Source organism: Polypterus senegalus, chromosome 15 (assembly GCF_016835505.1).
Source record: "Polypterus senegalus isolate Bchr_013 chromosome 15, ASM1683550v1, whole genome shotgun sequence".
NCBI lineage: Eukaryota > Metazoa > Chordata > Cladistia > Polypteriformes > Polypteridae > Polypterus > Polypterus senegalus.
The window spans coordinates 21,693,442-21,715,406 of record NC_053168.1 but is presented as its reverse complement, the minus strand read 5'-3'; the positions used below and the strand labels follow the sequence as shown (position 1 = coordinate 21,715,406).

Genomic DNA, 21,965 nt, shown 5'->3' with positions numbered 1-21,965 from the left:
ATCTCTTTGAGAAACCGCAGACAATGCAAGTTTAATTATTTTTTAACAAAAGCATACAGTCGGTAATAACTGAGTGAACTAGCCAATCCTGTTACACACGTATTAAATATATTTTAGGTGGCGTACTGGTTAGTTGTAGAGTCCTCGGGGTGAGTCTCATGTTGGTATTGCGTTTGCACGTTCTTTCTCCCCGTGTTGTATGTGAGTTTTTCTGAGACTTCTTGTGTGCGCCACTCACAGTCCTAAAGACGGGCTGGTTAGGTTATTTGGCATTACAGTACAGTAATTAGCCTGTGTGAATGTGGATGGTTCGAGTCCAAGTAGATCATACAATATTGTTAGTGGTTGAAATCCTATCTAGGGCTGGTTACTGCCTTGTGTCTGAAGCTGCTGGAGTTGTCTGTATCTTCCGGCAACTCTTAACTGGAGTAACTGTGTTTGAAAATGTGATATTGTATTTCTGAGTAGACTTCTGAACTCTATTGGTGAGCTGATAGACTTTATTAATTCATCATTTTAACTGAATCTGCTTGGTCAAGTTTTACTGGTGGTAGGTTCTAGAACCTATTTCTGCAACATAAGACACAAGCAAGGAAACATCCCTGAATGGTATATAGATTCATAGATAATCCTGCTGAATTCACTTCACCTTGAATTTGAGGAAAATGTGTAAATGTGGAGGAATTTTGGGAAACTCTGCAAAATGTATCAGAGTCAGTGGGGAAGCAGAAACTGGGCCCTTTTTTGAGTGGATGTTAATGATATTGTGGTCTTTTAAGTGTTCTTGATGGCTAGGGGAGCATCTCCAAATATGCCGGACAGATTATTGTTTACAAAAATGTGACCTGAGCTGTGATGCAGCAGTGTTAACCACTGCACCACCATGCTTCCTTGAAATAAAATCTACTCTGATTCCTTTATCTCTCTCTGCACCTTCCAATCTCCTGTCAGTATAACTTACTAATATCTACGGAGCCAGGGATCAGCGTTATAACTTAAAGCAGTGTTTCCCAAACTCGGTCCTGGGGGACCCACTGTGGCTGCAGGTTTTTGTTCCAGCCAGATTCTGTTTTTAATTGAACTCCTGGGCTAATTAAGTGATGTGTTATTTCCCAAGTTCTGTATTTGTTGGATGGCTGGATGGAAGTTTGCTTAAAAAAAAAAGTAAATATACCAAGGAGTTATATAGGAATGATGTATTTTTTTCTTTTTAACAGAATTTTCATCTTGATTTTTATTCTACTTTTCAAGGCGCTCTAATTGTTTAATTAATCCATTATTTACTAATTAGTGGGTCTGATACTAAAGTAGTTGCAGCCTTTGATTATTCAGTGTTTGCCTGAGTGTCTGTTCTGCTCGTTTTACATTGTCATTAATAAGATACAAGGGGGAAAAAACTGCACAGAGAAAAGGCAAAATATAATGAAATCAACAAAAGAGAGTTAAGCATTTAAATCTATAGAAAAAGCAGAAATATTTCTAAATGTCATATAAATGTAAAAATCATGCTCCTGTGCTTTACTGAATGTCAAATAAAAGGAAAAAAAAAAACCCAGCTAATTAAATGAGCTCTGCTATCAGGTGTTGTCACTGATTAGGAATCTGGTTGGAACAAAAACCTGCAGCCACAGGGGGTCTCCAGGACTGAGCTTGGGAAACACTGACTTGGGGGCTGATCCTATCACTGTCTGATCTGTGCTACATAGCTAGTAGCATAACGTGCCTAATCCAGCAGGAAAGACACAACATACAGTGAATCTGTGTAGAACAACAAAGCATTTTCATAATATTCTTTTTATGGTCTGCCCTTGTACCCATCCAAATAAAATACTACAAGTTTTTTTTTTTTTTTAATGCATGTGGGGGTTCAAATCCATTTGGAGTACCAATCAAGTAATGACATTGGGCTTGGATGTGTACGCTGTAAATTATTCACAAATGTGCGAATTAGACCAGGCAGTTCTACAAAGTGGAAGGTGGAGTACGCTTGTGCAACCCAAATTGGGCAAGTACACAGATAGGATAGTGACATGTCCCATAATCATGGCAGCTAAAACTCTATGCTATTACGCTGACCTTGGAAAGTATTGTGGGGTGCTGGAGAAAGCCAGCTGTATGATGAATTTTCTAAAAAAAAAAAAAAAAAGTATATATATATATAAAACAATTTCACCCTCAAACCCAGAAAATTAGCTACAAGTTGCTTGCGTGCACATACACAAACTGACTGGAAGTTAAATTATTTTGTAGTAGCCAGTTAACCTAATAAATACATATTTTCCCCATGGAACGAAACACACACGTGGAGAACATACAGACGCCACAAAGAGTTGGCATTTTGCATTTGTGTTATTGCACGTGAATGTAGAAGTCTACAAATAATGCTATTGCAATAGATTTAATTATTAAATATACAGGGTGGCGCAGGGAAACAGGAATTTTGGAACTAGGTGTTCATGACCCTGGGGCATCGGCAGTTGTTTGGGACCAATGCAACCTTGTTTAGAACCCCTTGTCATTAGTTATAATGGAGCAGTGGAGTGGTGTGCAATGAGCTTTCGCTGTGAAAACCTTTTATAAGAATGGTGATAGTGTGACTGCTGCTCAACGGGAATTTTGGCGTCATTATCAGTTAGAATGTCATGGTCTTGTCCCGTCTGCTCATGCGATTACAACATGGGTGCATAACTTCAAAGAAACATGTTCAGCCTTAAAAAAGAAGTCCCCAGGTGGAGCAACTTCACATACTGACAATTGATGGCAGCTATTCAGCAATTGTTTAGAAGGTGTGTCATTTCATGCAATGGTGACATTCGATGGCTTCCAAGATCCCCAGATCTCACTGTGATTTTTTTTTTTTTTTTTCTGTGAGGACATCTTAAAAGTCAAGTGTACCGCACACGTCCTGCAACCTTTGCTGAACTGATTGAACAGGAAATCTCTGGCATTCCTCTTGACATGTTATGTCAAGCAATGCAGATTTTCCACAACAGGCTGTCAAACATAAAATGAATATTGACTGAATATTGATTGCCATCGTTAATTACATATCCTCTACAATACATTTCATCATTAAATGTATTTTGTAATGTGTTTATTCGTGCATTGTGCCACCCTGTATTTCAGGTGGCTAATGCTGATCCTAGAGGGCCACAGATTCAGGCTTGCCTTACTGTCACTTTCTTAATCATTGGCCATTTCTGACTGTTAATTGACTTGTTTTCCCTTTATTTTAATTGCCTTGTATTTTTTACGACTCTGTCCTCTGAATTGCTTCTTTTTTGCTTAAATAACAGCTATACAAAAATGAGTTGTGAAGTGAGTCAGCAGATGACCAGTTAAATTGGGACCTCAAACCTCAAGTTCCTTGATTAGAAGTAAATTATTTATCTTAATTAAAACCATGACCTGTTCCTGCTCTCATACTGTCAAACCAGACATTTCCAAAACTGTTCATTTGGGTTTTCTAAGAGCACCCTCAGAATATTTTGTGGGCCCAAGCAGATCAACAATACTAAGACCATTTTTTTCACTTTCAGATGTTGTATGATTGACACAGGTTAGCTGGTCATATGGTGCTCATTTTGTATCTTATTATTGTTTTATTGCTAATTATGGAAAAAAAAACAAAGGGTCAGAGACTTAAATAGTAAGTCAATTAAAATTAAGGAAAAATGTTAATTATTACCAAAAACTGGTAATTAAGAAAATGGTTACAATTAAACCTATATACACTGTGGCCCTCCAGAAACTGGAGTTAGCCATGTCTGCAATATATACAGTAGTTTTTAACATGGGTGTGCAAATTAACACAGATGAGTATAATCATCTACGATAGCAACTATAAAATACAACTGTTTAAATGTCTTTTGTTTTGAGCATTTTTTAATTCTGGCCAGTTATCATTTTTTTTTCCCCAATAAGTCTTTTTTTTGTTTTTATTTTGCAGGGTTGTGAGGAGGTGGAGTTCATTCCAACATTAACAACATCAGAAGCAGGAAGTGTAAGACACGAGTCAGACCTGGCATCCTCAGCATAAAAGATATTTGATAAAACCCTCAGCAGGCAATGAGCAGCTATCACAGGTGAACATTAAATACAATACATATAACAGACTTCAAGATTTTGAAAATACCAGAGATGGATAGAATATGTTGTCATTCAGCAAAGAGACTGAAATGTATTAAACACGAGATGTTGTTCTTGCTAAAATGGTAGAAGAGTAGCCTATTTATTTATTTTCTAGCCATGACAGGTAACAAAATAAACTTAATAATACTAGATATCTCTTGCTCTACATGACCCTTTGGCACCTTTCCTCTGTATCCTCGCATGTCTGAACCTCTCATGACCGGAGTTCCCTCTGTCGAGTGCGTTCCCATAAAGCCTGCTTTTCAGTCTCTGTAGTTATTCTGAAAGCACCTTGTTCACCTTGTCTCTTCTCTTTTATCTTTAAAGGCTGTGTCAGTGTGACTCCTGCAGCTTTATTCCTTCCCGTGTGTCTCGCACTTGCACTTCATGTATTGATTACGTCATCAAAGCTGAACTGACCACTCAGATTGCTCTCCAGGACTGGGCACGCACGCACCCACACACACACCTTAGTGTTGTAAGATATGTTAGATACATACTCTTTAAATATTAAATATATTGCCAGTTTCACAGTACAGGCAGTCCCCGGGTTACGTATGAGATAAGGACTGTAGGTTTGTACTTAAGTTGAATTTGTATGTATGTTGGAACAGGTGCATTATTTTAATAAATGCTATTGTTGACCGACTGTGATCAAGTGATCTAACAATGAATGATGGAGTTTCACCTCTCTCTGACCTTTTTATTATTTCTACTTTATTTTCAATGGTGATTGTTTTTCTCTTCTTTACTGTATCACCAGCACTTGCATCAGATTTGTGTTTCAGAGACATTGTTGAAGGGTGAAGACAAAAGGTTAAGATGAACTCTTCTGCACAGCACTGTAAACGCTAGAAACTGCAGGAAGGCACCCGGCGTCAACATGATGTACTGACAAGAGACAACTTCCTGCTATGTGTGTAACAGTACAAGCAGGCTTGCTATTGAGAATGAATGGGGGCAGCGAGGGGTGGTTCACTACCCACCCACCGCACATTCACCTCCATTACAGTATGCTGCCTGCAGCGTCCAGCCACCGAGAACGAACACGGTGCGGCCAAAGGCGGGTAGTGAATCGCCCACCACCGCCCCATTCAACAAGCACCCACCCGAGGCACACTACAATGCTACCCCCTGCCACCCCGTTCACCCTCAGTGGCCTCCGTTCATCCACAACCGGGTCACCGCTTGCAGCATCACCAGCCACTCACCAAGAATAAACGGTGCAGCCATGTGTAGTGGATGGGCAGTGTAACGGCGGCTTAGTTTGTGGATAGCAAACCGCCCCATCAAGCCTCTGTCCTGCACATGAGCGATAGCTGTGGCGCCGGTGACTATGGACCACAGGTCAACGCTTGCCGCAAGGAGCCGCTCGAGGGACACGACACGACACTGCGCGAGCAGCGAAATCGCCCCCTTCCAGCCTCTGTCCAGTCTCTGCTTGCAGCATCCCCAGGCCGAAGATGATGGAGCGGCAGTTACTAAGGTGCATGCGTCGCAGCTGCGGCCCCATTCATAAGTCGTAGGTAGGATGTCCGTAACCTGGGGACTACCTGTACTCGATACCTATTCCAATCAGCAGCTTTTTATAAATGGCATCTACATTATTCATACGAACAATATTGTATCTTATTCAGTAACAGAATATGCAAACTGTAACTACTAATAGATAGAACTCTAATAGATAGAACTTTATTTGTCTCCTGATTTGGAAATAATAGTAACAGCAGCCTGAAAAAAATGGTATATCTGTAAAATAGATACCCAACTATGATTCAAGTAAACTAGTAGTGGTATTCATAAATATCAAAATACAATGCAGGGCTTGAATTTTAATGATTGATAGACATGCAGACTCTCCCAGTGTAATAATGCATTTTATACCCTTGGGGGGGAAACAACATAAGGTTTATAATGGATGATATCAACATGCTCTACTTATCTTGTTATGTGCACATTCCAAATTTATTCTTTTACATATTTAACAGACTAACTACAAATACTGCTTAAAATTAGTAATAAAATTAATTCTCGCGGATACGCCTCATCATTGGGAAGAAACACTACTTTACCCTGATGGCAACACAAATTAGACGATCTACAAGTCTCTGACTTAAAGTTTAAATCCAACAATATATTCAATCTCTTTTTGCTGTTCTGTTATTTCACCAAGTAATAATTTCTGTTTGTTTGCGCTAATGTGATCTTTACTATCCTTTTTTTGAGACTTTCGAATACAGTATTAGTACTTCCATTATCTCTAACCTGAGCTGCATGTGTATCGCGCCAACATTTTTTAATTCTTTACAACATTCTACTTTGTAATCTACTCTTTGTCTTCTGTTTCCAGCCCTGGGCGTGGTTAAATCTCTTGGCACAAAGTCTCGTCTCGTCCCAGGGTTTTTTATTATAATAGAGAGATATGTTTTTAAAATCTAGTTTATTAGATAAATCCCCATGTTATGTTTGTAACACTTGCTATTGTAAGAATTTTAAGGTTTATATTTGCATCATTAGCTCCTTTAAAAACATACTGAAGCATATGATTTACAGAAGAGTTAAACTGATTCAGTTTTGAAACCTCACAAAATCCTGGTACTTTAAGAACTCCTGTAAAACACCCTTTTGTTGACCTGTTTTCAAATTATTTTATTTCTGATATTGCCTTTGTTTAGTCCTTGTACTAATACAGCATTACAATATTAAATGGACCTTCAGTGTAACTGGTATACTGCATTACATTTCCTGGTGTACTTTTCAAATATATGACATGTAAGCCTTTACTGTGTTCATCACGTTTTAGGGCTTATACTAAATAGTATTAGTTTGGCTTCAAAGATCCAAACAAATGACACAAATTTAGAGTTTACATATTCATATTTAACAATGAAGTATGCCGCTTTGCCCGCCTTGCCGACTGGCATAGTCACAATGGTTGGTGCTTCAAAACACTAAATAAATTTTATTTTGATAATAACAAATGGAGCAGCCTATTTCTTTGCAAGTATAGAAAAGCTAAACAGTCACTTCGTCTGAAACCTTCCGGCCACATTGCTCAGTCCTATACACATAGCACTGGGTGTGTGTGAGGTTTCTTCTCTTACAATTTAGTGACACTACAAGTTAAACATTTGCAACTCAGATCTGATTAGTCACTTAATTGTGCTTTTAAAGCATGCAGAAATCTATATCTGAACTAACTCTATAATGGGATAACAGTGTCATTATCAAAAGCCTGTGTATGTTATTTTTCATTATTTTTTTTTTTTAATAAAAATAAACACGATTATTGCAGTTGTACACTGACATTCTCCTGTCTCCAACACAAAGCATTTTCAGACATGACCTCTGCTGCTGTTCTTTTTGACTTGTGTTAATGTGGTGCTGACATTTTTATATGTAGTTTTTACTCACATTTTCTCGCATATTATTTTGCCTTCTGGAGGGTTTCAGGTGCTTGGAATCACACTTGAATTTGGTACCGACTTTCATTCGGTACTAATGACACTGTACAAAAGCTAATACCATTACACACAGTTACATACTGTATATAGGAAACCACATTATGGAGTAGTACAAAGCCAAACACTTGAACATTGTTTAAATTTATCTTTAAAAACAATTGAGATTTCAAGTTAATATCCATCCATCCACTCATTATCCAACCTGCTGTATCCTAACTACAGGGTCACGGGGGGTCTGCTGGAGCCAATCCTAGCTAACACAGGGCGCAAGGCAGGAAACAAACCCCGGGCAGGGTGCCTGCCCACTGCAGTCAAGTTAACATTGTTTATTAATAACTTTTATTAGTTCTTGGTTGCATCTGATATTTTATATGAGCCAAGTTGGATTTAGTTTAATATTTTGGAACTTTAAGCACCCTGTTTTGGTAATCTCAAGTGTATCAAATGATGTAAAAACCAAGGCCTGTGTAAGGCCAGCAAGATTGCTTATACTGTAAATTCTGCTTTACTAATTCGGTACAGTTCAGCACTATTTGATCCCAAGCCACTGTATTGTGCTTCTTACATAGAACTTACAGTAAATGTTTTATCCATTGTGGGTTTTTACATGTGGAACATAGAACATTTTAAACTCAGTGGCTGAAATGTGTTACAGCTTCCAAATATCTCAAACATTGTTACTATCTGTTTTTGCTTTGTTTACAGTTTCTCGCCACTGTTGTTTATCTCTTGACCCTTTTTGATAATCAAATGGAAGATCTAACTGATTCAAAACCAAATGCAGACTTGGGCTCTTCAGTTTTGCAAGAAGATGAAGAGGCATCGGGAAGTTCTGCCCATATGGAGATGTCTTGTAAAAGGAAATCTAGCTCTAAAGAACCTAAGGAGACTATAAGGGTTAAAGGAAAATCAAAAAAATCCCTGCCAAAAAAGAAGCCACTGCGCAAAAGAGCCAGAATGATCACACCCAGTTACACCATTCAGGAAACTGACAGTGATATGTTGTTGATTATCTCCAACCTGGGAGATCATGAGGTTCGAAGGAAGACGTGGGAGAAAAAGAAAAAATCCACTAAGAGAGGTGCCAAGCAGTTACCTCCTAATAAAAGACGTTCTAAATTAAAGTGCAAGGTAGAAAAAAATCCAGCAGGACAGACAAGATCTGGGCAAACCGAAAATGATGCACATGATAATTTCAATCCTGCAGCAGTGGCAGTAGAAATTGGAGAAAGCAATTGGGGACTGCATCTTCCAGTTGAGATTTTAGTCAGAATTTTTCAAGATGTGGTCAATCAGGATGGTGCAGTACCCTTTTTATGTAGGTGAGTAAGAATTATTTGTAACAATCTGTGTAGGTTTGCAAATCGTTAGGACAGTCCTATTTTCATTTTATCAAGAATTTTTTTTAGTGTGTGTTGAATTCTGGTTACAATGTGTTTAATAGTAATATGTGCCTATTAAACAGAGGCTATTGGGAAGTAAATCTTATTAATTCTTTGAGGGCTAAATATTTTTTCCAAAGAACTTGGCACACAATGCACTGGTTTCACACATAAAGCAACATAAAACATCTGTTGCTACGTGCTGTGGCGGCTGTAGGTACCTGTTCGACATCTTTGGCAGCAGTGGCTGCGTAGGGGCGCCCGATGACCAGCAGCAATGCACAGAGGGACGGCTACCTCTCTGTCTTTGTACAGCAGCTGGGTGATGGTGGCAGTCGCTGTGTGATGCAATATGTACCTCTTGCCATCATACATGGTGGTCTTCCTAGACGAACACTGCTGTAGGCATATCAGCTACACAAACATGTTCATCATGATAAGCTGGGGACTGATAGGCTGATGCTGGTACCTCACTTTTGTTTTCGATATCCATCTCCAGAACTCTTGCATCAAACTCAGAGTCCAAAAAGTCAGAGTCTGATTCAGCGATAATACGTAAAACGTCTATGGAGTATTTTTTTTTTCACATTTGCTTTAGTCTCGCCAGATGTAAATGCCATTTTAGAGGCTGTTTGCTCTTCACCACTCATGCATACGTAGGGAATCGAGGTCAAATCAACAAAGCTACGTAACCTTCCTTCAAGCAAAGAGAGTTCACATGGGGCTTTGTTTAATATTGCAAACACATAATATTTAGAGGATGAGTATCTTAACAGTTCACATCTCCAAATGGCCATGTGTCACCAAGTGAAGCAGTAACTACTGACATTATTTTAAGCAGCAATTGGCTGAAACCTCTAATTACAAATGCAAAAAAAGGAACATTTTCTGGTGTCCAGTTAAGAATCTATAAACAATGCTTGACTAATTCTGAATTTTTTTTAAAGAAATTGTTGATGACTTTGTTAGAGTTCTTCCTACAGAGATTTTTTTAATGTTGTGGATGAATTTTACCCAGTTCAGTTGCTGATTTCACATGTATATTTCAGAGTGTCACGAGTCTGCCGTCTGTGGTGTTGCGCAGCTTCTAGTCCGGTTCTCTGGAGGAGTGTTACGTTGAGTTTCTGCTGGGTTGCTCCTGGAGCAGCACAAACGCCAAAAACTGAACAAAAAATCAAGGACACCGTCACTTGGCTGAGTCAAAACAGGCAAGTGCAATGATATTGCTCAACATTTTTATAAATCATATACATTTATGTAATAGGTCTTGTTTCAGTTTTTCCAAAAACTATTTTTTTATGTGAAAAAGTATGTTTTATTCTTATTTACATTTTGCTGTCACAGTATATGAATTTTTGCTTGCATTAATATTTGACTTTGGCCTTGATAACTCTTGAACCACACAGCTAGCTCAAATCTGCTCAAATCTTGGTCAGAATGTTTTAATGCACAAACTACTCATATAACAGCCTGTCTACTGGTATCTCCTCCATGCTCTTAAGACCTCCTTGTGATGACACGCATGGATGTGCCTTCCTGGAGGAGCTGGACTACCTGTGCATCTTGAATCGGCTGCAGGTACTGCCTCATGCTGCCGGTAGTGACAAGGACATTAGCAAAATGCAAAACTAAAGAGTAATCGGTCAGGAAGGATAAGCAGAGAGCAGTTGTCTGTGGCTGCTACCTGCAAAACCATTCCCTTTTTGGGGGTCATCTTGCTGTTGCCTCTCCAGTGCATCTGTTTCATTTGCACCGAAAAAGGTGACAGTGATTCACGATTGCTTAAGCTTCCTAACTAGACAGATTGATATCCCTGAAGCTTAATTGACTTGGTGTTAGACTGTGATGCTTAAGTGTTCCCTTGATTTGTTTTGAGCAGTGTGTATATAAAACTCATACACACATATTCACTCATATTAACAAAATGCAATTTCCCATTTGGCTAAAAAGCTGAACTTTGGCAGGATGGTATGTCTGGGTTTTTAGGTATGCACTAAGAGAGGATCTTTTGATATATCAATATTTATTAGTAACAAATAGAAAAACTGAATACCCCAAAATCTCAAATATGCTTTGAATTGATTGAAATTTGGCGACATTATAGAAAAAAGAAAATTAACTGACCTTTATTTTTTATTTGTTGTTAATAATGCTGTAGCAAGTGGGACATTGTAATGCATCCTGTCCCATTTTTGCCACAGAGCTGACTGCGATCTCATGGAGATCAAAAGGTGTATAATGTTCTACCTTAAAGAAAGTTCTGCTAAATATAGAGCTAATCAACTGCGTACTTGTTAATCAGAGAAGTGCTTGCTTTTGTTGGACTAGATGATAGCCAGATGGATACAATGTATTGGGAGACAATGTCCAAAAATGTTTCCATAATCAGTTAACTTGCAATGTGATACATTTTCCATTGTCTAAGTTCACAGGTGCCTGCACAATTGTTTTACTGTCCCAATAAAATACTGAAATGACCTGCTGAAATGTAGAACTCATACTTCTTATCTAAAAGATTTTAGATAACCAGTGTATTTATATTGTAATATTGCTGACATTAGACCCTTTCCTAATGGGCAATTAGACGTTGTCTCTTTAAATTAACAAGTGAATTTCTATAAATATTTCTGCTCTCCTTAAGGGGAGATAGAAGAAACATAGAAAATTATACTTTTTTTTTTTTTTTTAGCTGTGACCCCTTTCATCTCAAATTTAAATTCCTTCATTGTAAAGAAAAAGTCTTTTACTGTGGGCCTTGTATATTTATATTAATATGTAATGTTTACTTGTGATGTATTTACTGTACTTTAAATATTTATGTGGACACCCACATAATTCAATGTGATAAAAATTTTTACAAACATCTACATTTTTCTCCAGTACATACAGTCACTTATATCAATTTGATTTTCAACATTTTCTGTAATTGTCTCTAAATCTTTTCAGTGAAAGCAAGAAAAAAAACTAGTTAATGTTATGTAACAGGTTATCAAACATGCTTTTTCTGTATGTTTATTTCTTTAACTATTATTTTTTAGTAACTAGTTATTGTTGCTAGCAGAATATTATTGGCCATATATCATTAGTAGTTTACTTGTAAAATATTCAGAACTGTGAACTGCTTCTTGGAGATTCCTCAGTTCCTCCTTTTAAACTAGTTGCAAATCTGGGCATTTAACAGCTAACCAGTTACATTGGTCTGACATGCACCTATATGTGTCAAGGGTCAATTATCATTTTTAATACAATAACATAAATATATTGTCACGCTTGGGTCACAGATTTGCACAGAGACACAGATGGTTGTAGAAAAATTGAATTTTATTCAAACACTGCAAACAAACATTTGTTTCTTTTTCAAAAGCTTAAACGTGCTCCATGACAAGTCAGATGACAGTTCCGCTAGGAGCAGAGAATGTCTCAGAGAGAGAGAGAGATAAAAGCAAACAATCAATTCCAAAACTGACAGGCGCTGCACAAGGCTTTTAAGTTAGCGGAGTATCGCGTGAGGTTTGTATTACGCGTTATAGCGCAAGTGAAAAAGTAAGGAGCAATGTGAGGGTAGTCTGTGTTTCAGGGGTTGTGGTTTTCCCAGGGGCGTCTGTATCTTCTTGGGGTGCGATCAGCCCTCCCAGCTCACACCCTCCCCCTCAGCTTTATTCACATTCCCATGAATCAAGCGACTCTCTGTACCAGGTTCATGTAGTCGTGATAATATGTCTGCGTTGACGTGTTCAGAACCTGGTCGATGTTTTACTGTGAAACTGTAAGGTTATAAGCCCAGAAACCATCTCATGAGGCGAGAGTTTGTATCTTTCTGTCGTTATAATCATTGAAGTGGAGCATGATCAGTTACCAAAGTGAAGTTTCATCCCCACAAGTAACAGCAAAGCGCTTCCACAGCCCACCTAAATGCCAAGCATTCTTTCTCAATTGTAGAATAATTACGTTCCCTAGGAAGTAATTTCCTACTCAAATATGTGATTGGATGTTGTTCTCCATCAAAAATCTGTGACAGAACGGCGCCCACACCAAATGCACTTGCGTCTGTTTGCAAGATAAAATCTTTTGTGAAATCCGGGTTCCTTAGAACCAGGTAAGAAGACAATGCTTTTTTTAAATCGCTGAAATAACGTTCGCAATTTTCTGTCCACAAGATCGGTCGGTTTTTTCTGCCTCTAGTAAGTTCTGTAAGAGGAGCAACTCTATGTGCAAAATTTGGAATGAATCTTCTGTAGTAACCAGAAAAGCACGTACTTGTTTCTGTGTCTCAGGTCTCGGGTAAACAAGCATTTCTTCTATTTTCCTTAACTGTGGCCTAAGTAAACACTTGCCCATAGAATAGCCTAAGTAATGAGTCTCGGACATGCCCAGTTTACATTTCTTAGGGTTAGCAGTAAGGCCAGCCTGTCTCATGCTTCCAAGAACAGCTTGAAGCCGCTCTAAGTGTGTTTTCCAATCATTGCTAAAAATCACAACATCGTCAAGGTATGCCCCGGAATATTCAGAATGAGGCTGCAGGATCTGATCCATCATACGCTGAAAAGTTAGAGGTGCCCCATGAAGACCAAACGGGAGTCTTGTAAATTCATAAAGTCTGTCAGGAGTCGCGAATGCGGTTTTCTCACAACTGCTAACCTCTAAAAGCACCTGCCAATAGCTTTTCATGAGATCTAGCGTGGAGATATAGCTCGCCTGACCCAGTTTTTCCAACAGTTCATCGACACGGGGCATGGGATAAGCATCGAATTTAGAGACCTTATTCAAGCGTCTGAAATCGATACAGAACCGAACCGTCTTGCTTTGGGACTAATACGATTGGGCTGCACCAGTCACTTTTACTTTCACGAATTACACCCAGTGTCAGCATCTTTTTTACCTCTTCGCGCACAATATTTCGCCGTGCTTCTGGTATCCGGAACGGCCGCATCTATACGCGAACATCGGGTTCAGTAGTGATTTTATGTTTTGTAATGTTAGTCTTGCCTGAAATCTGAAAAGACATCAGTGTTCCGTTCTATCAAAGATAACAGTTCTGTCTTTTGTGTGTCAGTAAGATCGTTACCAATGGTAACATCGGTCTGAGAAACAGCAGCCCCAAGGAATGTGTAAAATCTGGAATGGTTTGCGCTGGCCTGATATTCTAACCTTGTAATTTACCGGACTCATACGCTCCTCAATAATTGCGGGGCCCTGCCATTTAGCTAAGAATTTGTGTGGGTCGGACGGAACCAGTACCAAAACGCGATCACCAGGTTTGAATTCACGGAGCTTACTGCGCCTATCGTAAAGACGCTTCTGAGTTTCCTGTTCTCGTTGTTGATGCTCCACAGCAATAGAGGAAAGCATGGAAATTCTGTCTTGCAATGAAATTAGCCGATCTGCAAAGCTTGGTCCTTGAGTTGCTCTCTCTTTCCTATCCATTCCTCTTGTACAACATCCAGGATGCCTCACGGCCGCCTGCTCAATAACTACTCGAACGGACCCAAGCCAGTGGATGCCTGTGGTGATTCTCGCACCGCGTACAAAACAAAAGGCAGGACAGCGTCCCAGGTTGTGGGATCTTTATGAGCGACTCGCCTGATCATCTGTTTCAAAGTTTTGTTAAATCGCTCAGTCAAACCATTCGTTTGTGGATGGTAAACAGTGGTACTCAATTTCTTAATAGCAAAGCGTCACACAATTGTCTCATCACGCGAGAAGTAAAAGGTGTGCCTTGATCAGTTAAGATTTCTCTAGGGATACCAGTACGAGTAAAAGTATCGCACAGAGCTTTGGCTACAGCCAAGGAGTTGGCCTCTTTTAGGGCAGTCACTTCTGGATATCGTGTTGCATAGTCAACCAACACCAGCAAATATTGGTACCCATTCTTAGTCTTAGGTAAAGGGCCTACAATATCTAATCCCACCCGCTGAAAGGGATTTTCTAAAATGGGCATAGGACAAAGGGGAGCCCGAGGAGGCTTATAAGCAGAGACGATCTGGCAGTCAGGACATGAAGTACAAAACCGTTCAACATCTTTTCCCATATTAAGTCAATAAAATCATTTTGATAACCGCTCTCTGGTTTTGTCAGCACCGAGGTGCCCTCCCAAGATGTGAGAATGTGCCAGATGCAAAACAGTTTCCCTATGTTCTTCAGGTACAACCAGTTGTTCAATAAATTCCCCCTTTAAATGATCTGAGATCACTCTGAAAAGGCAACCGTCCTTTTCTATAAAGTACGAGGTTTTCACCCCAACTGAATCACGCTCTTGGTAATAAGAGTCATTGGCAGAGCGAGCCTGTTTAAATGCATATTCTAATGAACTATCAGTATGCTGCAAATGCACAAAATCTGATTGTTCGCTAATGCTCGGTTTGTGTTCAGAGGCGTTTGCAATCTGGGAAGATGTAGAAGGACCAGCCCATTCTGGAAAATTGTCGGGGGTGACCTCCGTCTCACTGGAGAGATCTGGTTCAATATCTAAGTTGGGCTTTAGATTTTCCCCGGCCGCTACCAGTTCTTCGTCTTGGTTTTCTTCTTCTTACCCCCCACTAAGTTCAATATTGGACTGGACTACTGATCCCTGACATTTACTAATCAGTTGAGGAAAAAGGGCATTTCTCTGTCCTATGAGTAATCGCCATGGGCACGAGTCTGAAACGGCAGACCAAAACTTAAAGTGAAGTAATGTCTGATAATCTTTAATATCACCATGTACACAGCGTATTTTTACAGTCTTCACAGTCTCTAAGGCATCGTTCATCAAGACAGTCTCGTCTCACGATTCAAAGGTCACTTCCCAAGTCTAACAATACTGAGATTTCTTTGCCCCCCAATTTCACCGGGATCAACATGCCATCTTTTCTATCCGAAGAATATGTAATATTTGCGAAACAAACCTCGGCCAGTCCAACTTCCATTGATTGAGCTGGAGACAAGTGACATTCTCTTGCCAAATGGCCGAGTTGATCACACTGGAAACATCAACGGTCGGCTCCGCTTCCAAAATATCCTCTGCAACTCCACGGTTTCCTCGGCCCGCTGTTGCCGTTTCCTTAGAAATAGGTATCTCTTCTACGACTGGATTCCCCGGGGCCCTACCTGACCCCATTCGATTTTCAGGTCCTGCAGCTTGTCGATGTTGTAGCTGTCGATCGAAGCGAGGAGTATGTCCTGGATGTTCGTTCACAGGTTGCAAAGCAGCACCAAATCCACCGCTCTTTCTCCAAGCGGACTGTGAACCCTCCAATCGTCTGGACATAACCGTTAATGATTTAATATCATGACGCAGAAATTCATCTCGAAGAACTGCAGGTATCCCGGTCAGTAGTATATTCATGACAACTTTTTCCATCACGTCTCCTTCAAACCAGCAGTGCACTTTATGTATCAAATCTTGAATTTGCGCACGGATTGGGTCATCCATGTTTATTTTCCAGTCTTTAAGTGCATGACTTTTGGCCATTTGAAATAAGTCTTCGGCGGTATCCATCTGTGCAACCACTCCTGGTACCACTTGTCATGCTTGGGTCACAGATTTGCACAGAGACACAGATGGTTGTAGAAAACAGGAATTTTATTTAAACACTGCAAACAAACATTTGTTTATTTTTCAAAAGCTTAAACGTGCTCCATGGCAAGTCAGATGACAGTTCCGCTAGGAGCAGAGAATGTCAGAGAGAGAGAGAGAGAAGCAAACAATCAATTCCAAAACTGACAGGTGCTGCACAAAGCTTTTAAGTTAGTGGAGTATCGCGCAAGGTTTGTATTACGCGTTATAGCGCAAGTGAGAAAGTAAGGAGCAATGTGAGGGTAGTCTGTGTTTCAGGGGTTGTGGTTTTCCGAGGGGCGTCTGTATCTTCTTGGGGTGCGATCAGCCCTCCAGCGCACAATATATATATATATATATATATATATATATATATATATATATATATATATATATAGTGGTAGATAGGGGGCGCTCTCGCTCCCTTGAACCCTTGTCCACGACTCCAAACACCAGGTAAAAGTCCTCCATTTGACTTTATTTAAATGCCACAGTGTACAAAACACCCTCTCCTCCACTATACTCATAAATTAACAATAACTACAATAATAAACACAATAAACCAATCCTCCAGCTCCCAGACATGTTGCCACCCTTCCTCCCAGCTCAGCTCGCCGTCTGGGAGCTCCCACTGTCCTTTTATATCTCCTGACCCGGAAGTGTTCCCAATTCCCAGTCCATGTGTTTTTCAATCACTTCCGGGTCAGGTAAAAGTTCTTTTCTTCACCCCGGAAGCCTGTAGCTCTTCCTATGACGAACTTCCGGGTCATAGGGCACGAAGAAGTCTTCGGTCCTCCCTGCAGCTCCCTCTTGTGGCCCCCATGGCATCCAGCAGGGCTGTGCATAAAAACTCCATTGTCCATGATGCCCTCTTGGTCTTCTGGGGACCTCCATGCTGCAAGGAGGGCTCCACCTGGCGGCTTGGGAGTATTGGCCGGGATAAACGGCCGGCCATCCTCCACAATATAAATATATCCATCCATCCATCCATTTTCAAACCTGCTGAATCCGAATACAGGGTCACGGGAGTCTGCTGGAGCCAATCCCAGCCAACACAGGGCACAAGGCAGGAACCAATCCAGTACAGGGTGCCAACCCACCGCAGGACACACACAAACACACCCACACACCAAGCACACACTTGGGCCAATTTAGAATCGCCAATCCACCTAACCTGCTTGTCTGTGGATTGAACCGTGGGAGGAAACCGGAGCGCCCGGAGGAAACCCACGCAGACACGGGGAGAACATGCAAACTCCACGCAGGGAGGGCCCGGGAATCGAACCCGGGTCTCCTAACTGCAAGGCAGCAGCGCTACCACTGCGCCACCGTGCCACACATATATATATATATAATACTTTTTAAAAACCATGCTTATATTAAGTTAAAAAGTGTACTAAAAAGTAAAAAATATGTCTCTCATACATCACTCGTAAAATAAAAGCGTGGGCACTTTTGCTAAGATTTTAAGAAGTGTTTTTTGAATTGAATTGATTGATGAAAAGAGCCCACGCTTTTATTTTACGACTGATGTATGAAAGACTTATTTTTTACTTTTTAGTACACTTTTTAACTTAAGTGTGGTTTTTAAAAAGTATTTATTTATATATATATTATTTTCAACTTTTTAGTCTTGGGTTTGTTTTAGTATAATTTTGTAATCAATATTTTAACACTTCCTTTAATATTTCTATCAGTTACTAGCTCCATCTATTGGTGAAATGTTTAACTATTCTTTATATGAAAATGTAATTTCTTAATTACCATGGATTAAATTGATCAATTAGTGAAACTGATTATTGATTAATGTATTGTCATCGGAAGTGAGTAAGTGTGCAAAATTTCAAGTCATTTGGACAATAGGAAGTGGGTTATATATCGATTACAAGATTTGTACCAGACAACAAACGGGTGAAGTTAAAATAAGTGTGGTAAATAATAATAATAATAATAATAATAAGGAAGAAATAATTTAGAGAAGTGGACCTTTAATAAGTGCTAATCTTTCTTCGTTCACAAAACCTTTTCTAAATTCTCAGACAAGAAAAGTGTCAGCAATAGAAATGTCAGAATGAGAAAAACAATAAGTCATGTGAATAAATAACACAGTATGTGTTATGACAAAACCTTTGCTACAAACACATTTGGCAGGATTTAAACTGAGGATTGAAATTGTTTTGACACATGATAAACTGCAACTCTTTGCACAAGATCCTTCTACCAACAGTTCTATACAAGGTGTACTGGGGTACAGTTTATTTATGTAATTATTTATTACAGGCCCTAGGAAATGATAAATTCTGGTTATTGACTATACGAGGGGGGACCCAACAATAACAAGAATTTTTTTCTGAAGGCTGGAGGGGCATTAGTTACAATGTTTGCTGGCTAGGTGCGTGTACTAGACTGCCCTCTGCATCGTTTGGCGAAGTAGCGTCCTTGGAGAAAGTTCTGTAGGGTCAGTGTAATTTATTTTTTTTTTGAGCCTCTGTTACCATATTAGTTGATTTTGTGATGGCAGACTTGAAAGAATAACGTGTTTGCATCAAGTTCTGTTTCCTTTTGTGAAAAACTGCAGCAGAAGCTGTCACAATGCTTCGAGAGACTTTCAGAGAAGAAGCTTTGAGCCAGGCAAGGGGTTTTACCTTAAAGTGCTCAAGCAATTGCGAAATGCAGTGTGGAGAAAATGTCTTCAGTTGCAGTGATCAGGCAAGTGACTTCTGCATCACAATGCTCCCGCCCACACAGCATTGAGTGTGTGGCAGTATCTCATGAAAAACAGGATGACAACGTAATAACGGACCTTGCACCTTGCGATTTTTTTTTATTTTTTTCTTATTTCCAAGAATGAAGAGGGACCATTAAAGGAAAGCGCTTTCAGGATATAGAAGAGGTCAAGAAGCAAACGATGGAGGCACTGAAGGCTATCACTATTCAAGAGTTTCAGAACAATTTTGAACAATGGAAAAAGTGGTGGGACAAGTGTGTTGTGTGTCAGGGAGAGTATTTTGAGGGTGATTACATTTTGGAAATGTTTAGAGAAATATACGATTTTTTAATACAAAATTCTCTTTATTTTTGGGTTCCCCCTCGTATATCTTGGAATTCTGTCTAATGTTTTGTATATTCTTAATGTCAAATGTCAGAGCAGCTATTGAACTATGTATTTCAAATGAAGATTATGTTAATCGATATTTAACTTTTTTTTTCAGGTTTTCCCAGCTCAGGGAGTTTGCTATTTGTCATTGGAAAAACCTTGTGGACTATTCTGTTAAGGTAGGGCAGATAATGCATTTCTTTGTGTGTATCCAGGTAATAGACACATAGTTGTTTCAGTTAAGAGATTGCTCTCCAGTACAGTAGGTTAGTGCAGATCATTGTGTTTATTTGCATTTGTATTGTGTCAAACTGAGTAGGTCTGCTTTGCTTTCTAATCTGTCTTTGAATTCTTTTTTTACCCTTTTCTTCTTTGATACACTCTGTCTTACAGTATCTGGCACTCATTACCTGTTTGCTTTAAGAATGATAAAATAGGCATGTATACATTTAGCAAACCCTTCCAGTTAGGTTAGGTCGACTTTATCATACTAATGGGATATTTATTCGCAACAGGAAAGTACAAAACATAAGGCAGTTTTACACAGGTACAAAAAGACAACACACAACAACTGAAAGCTTGTTTTATTATAAGTACACTTGCTCACCAAAGAAGAATAATTACCTTTAACATTCCACAAAATAATAATTCAGAATTCAGTATCATCCCCACAAGTAGCAGAATTAAGAGTTCTTATAGCTCTAGGAATAAAAGGTTTCATAAATCTGCTGCTGTTTGCCCTTGGGAACCTTTATCTGTAGCCTAATGGCAACAACTGAAATTTAGGTAAAGGAGGATGGTTGTTGTCTGACTGAATTAAATTTGCCTTCTTTCTAATATGTTTGTGATATATCTCAATGACAGGGGTCTGCAAACCAATACTTTTACTGCTAGAATAGCCATTTCTGCCCTTTTTACTACATATTTGTTCTGTGTTGAGATGAAAAGTTAACCTATTATCAATGATCGTCCCTCTATGTTTGTACTTCTCCACTATGTCCACGGTCTCCCCTTTAATTATTGTTGAGAGAACGAGAGGAAAGGAGCAACTAAAATCTATAGCCATATCTTTTGTCTTGGTCATATTTACCTGTAAAAAGGGACCAGCAGCACTATTGAACAAACTCATTAACAGTAGGTCTATGACTGTTCTCCTTATCTTGTAGAAGATTTAGTGACAGAATTATCTGCAGATTTCAGGATATGTTTGTCTTTGCATGAACTTTTCATTTCATTTGCGTATAAGATAAGCAGAGGAGGAGACAGACGGCAGCCTTGAGGTGATCCCATTGAAGTTAAGCAAAACAGCCATTTACAGTCACTCTTTGTTAGTTAAAAAGTCCAGAATCTGCCCCACCAAGTTAGAGTTCAAACAGAATTTATCAATCAGTTTGCCAACTAGTATGTGGGACTGGACTAAATTAAAAACTAGCAAGAAATCTATGAACCACAATCTTGCATGGTTTTTTGGTTGTTTCAAATGCTCAGACAGTAAATTCAGAAGTGTCATTGTGATATCCTACACTCTCCTTATTACACTATATGCAGATTGTTAAAGGCACAGATAGGCTTGGGTTTTGTTAAGTAGTTGTTTCTTGCTATTGGATATCACCACTTTGCTAAGGGGCTTCCTAATATTTTAACATTGGTTACTCACTATACTTTTTTGAGTTTCTACAAGGGCTAGGCAGTATCTCAAGTTTTTAAAAAATATCGACATATTTTCATACGAGATATAGGATGAGACAATATCTTGTTTATCGAGTCTGTGTTACATTAAAATTATTCTCGTACAACTGCCAGTTCGCCTTTTTTCTTCTCCCCGTTTGTCACTTGCACAATTTCACCCTGCCCCATTTCTTTCCTTCTCTGAACACAACTCGCCCCTGCTCCACCGCATCAATGTAAGTCCTGCAGGCAGCGATAGGATGGGGATAGATAAGGACACGAAGGAAGCTATAGAAGAAGAGCTGGTTGGTAAAAATTAAAAACAGTGGCTCAATTATTTGGAGATGGTTCAGATTCAAAGTGTCAGATGAGCAGCAGAATAATGTATTCTGTATAAAATGCAGAAAACAAGCTCTGTCAAAAGCTTTGAGCACTACTAATCTTTTCCACCATTTACAACAGCACCATAAAGTGCAGTACGAAGAGTGTGTGAAAATGCGTGCTGCAGCCCAGACCATGAAGCCTTCCCAGCCCCCTGCTCCGAAACACATCATGTTACAAAACTCCTATACCCGTATTGTGCCTTATGAGAGAAAAGTGAGAAGTGGACCAACATTACTAAAGCAGTGGCTTATCTTCTTCTCCCAGGGCTGAATAATTTTCCAAAAAACTCAAAAGATCACAAAGCA

General features: G+C 39.4%; 1 protein-coding gene across 2 annotated transcripts in view; it reads left to right on the top strand.

The window, feature by feature from the left end:
* fbxl6 (F-box and leucine-rich repeat protein 6) overlaps window positions 1–21,965 on the top strand; it is a 38,248-nt gene that overhangs the window by 1,365 nt on the left and 14,918 nt on the right. For both annotated transcript variants that reach the window (XM_039737384.1, XM_039737383.1), the window contains exons 2-5: window positions 3,950–4,085; window positions 8,301–8,917; window positions 10,027–10,185; window positions 19,724–19,787. In XM_039737384.1, coding sequence (XP_039593318.1) covers window positions 8,346–8,917; window positions 10,027–10,185; window positions 19,724–19,787 — 795 coding nt within the window. In that variant the 5' untranslated portion in view covers window positions 3,950–4,085; window positions 8,301–8,345. The remainder of the gene's footprint in view (window positions 1–3,949; window positions 4,086–8,300; window positions 8,918–10,026; window positions 10,186–19,723; window positions 19,788–21,965) is intronic.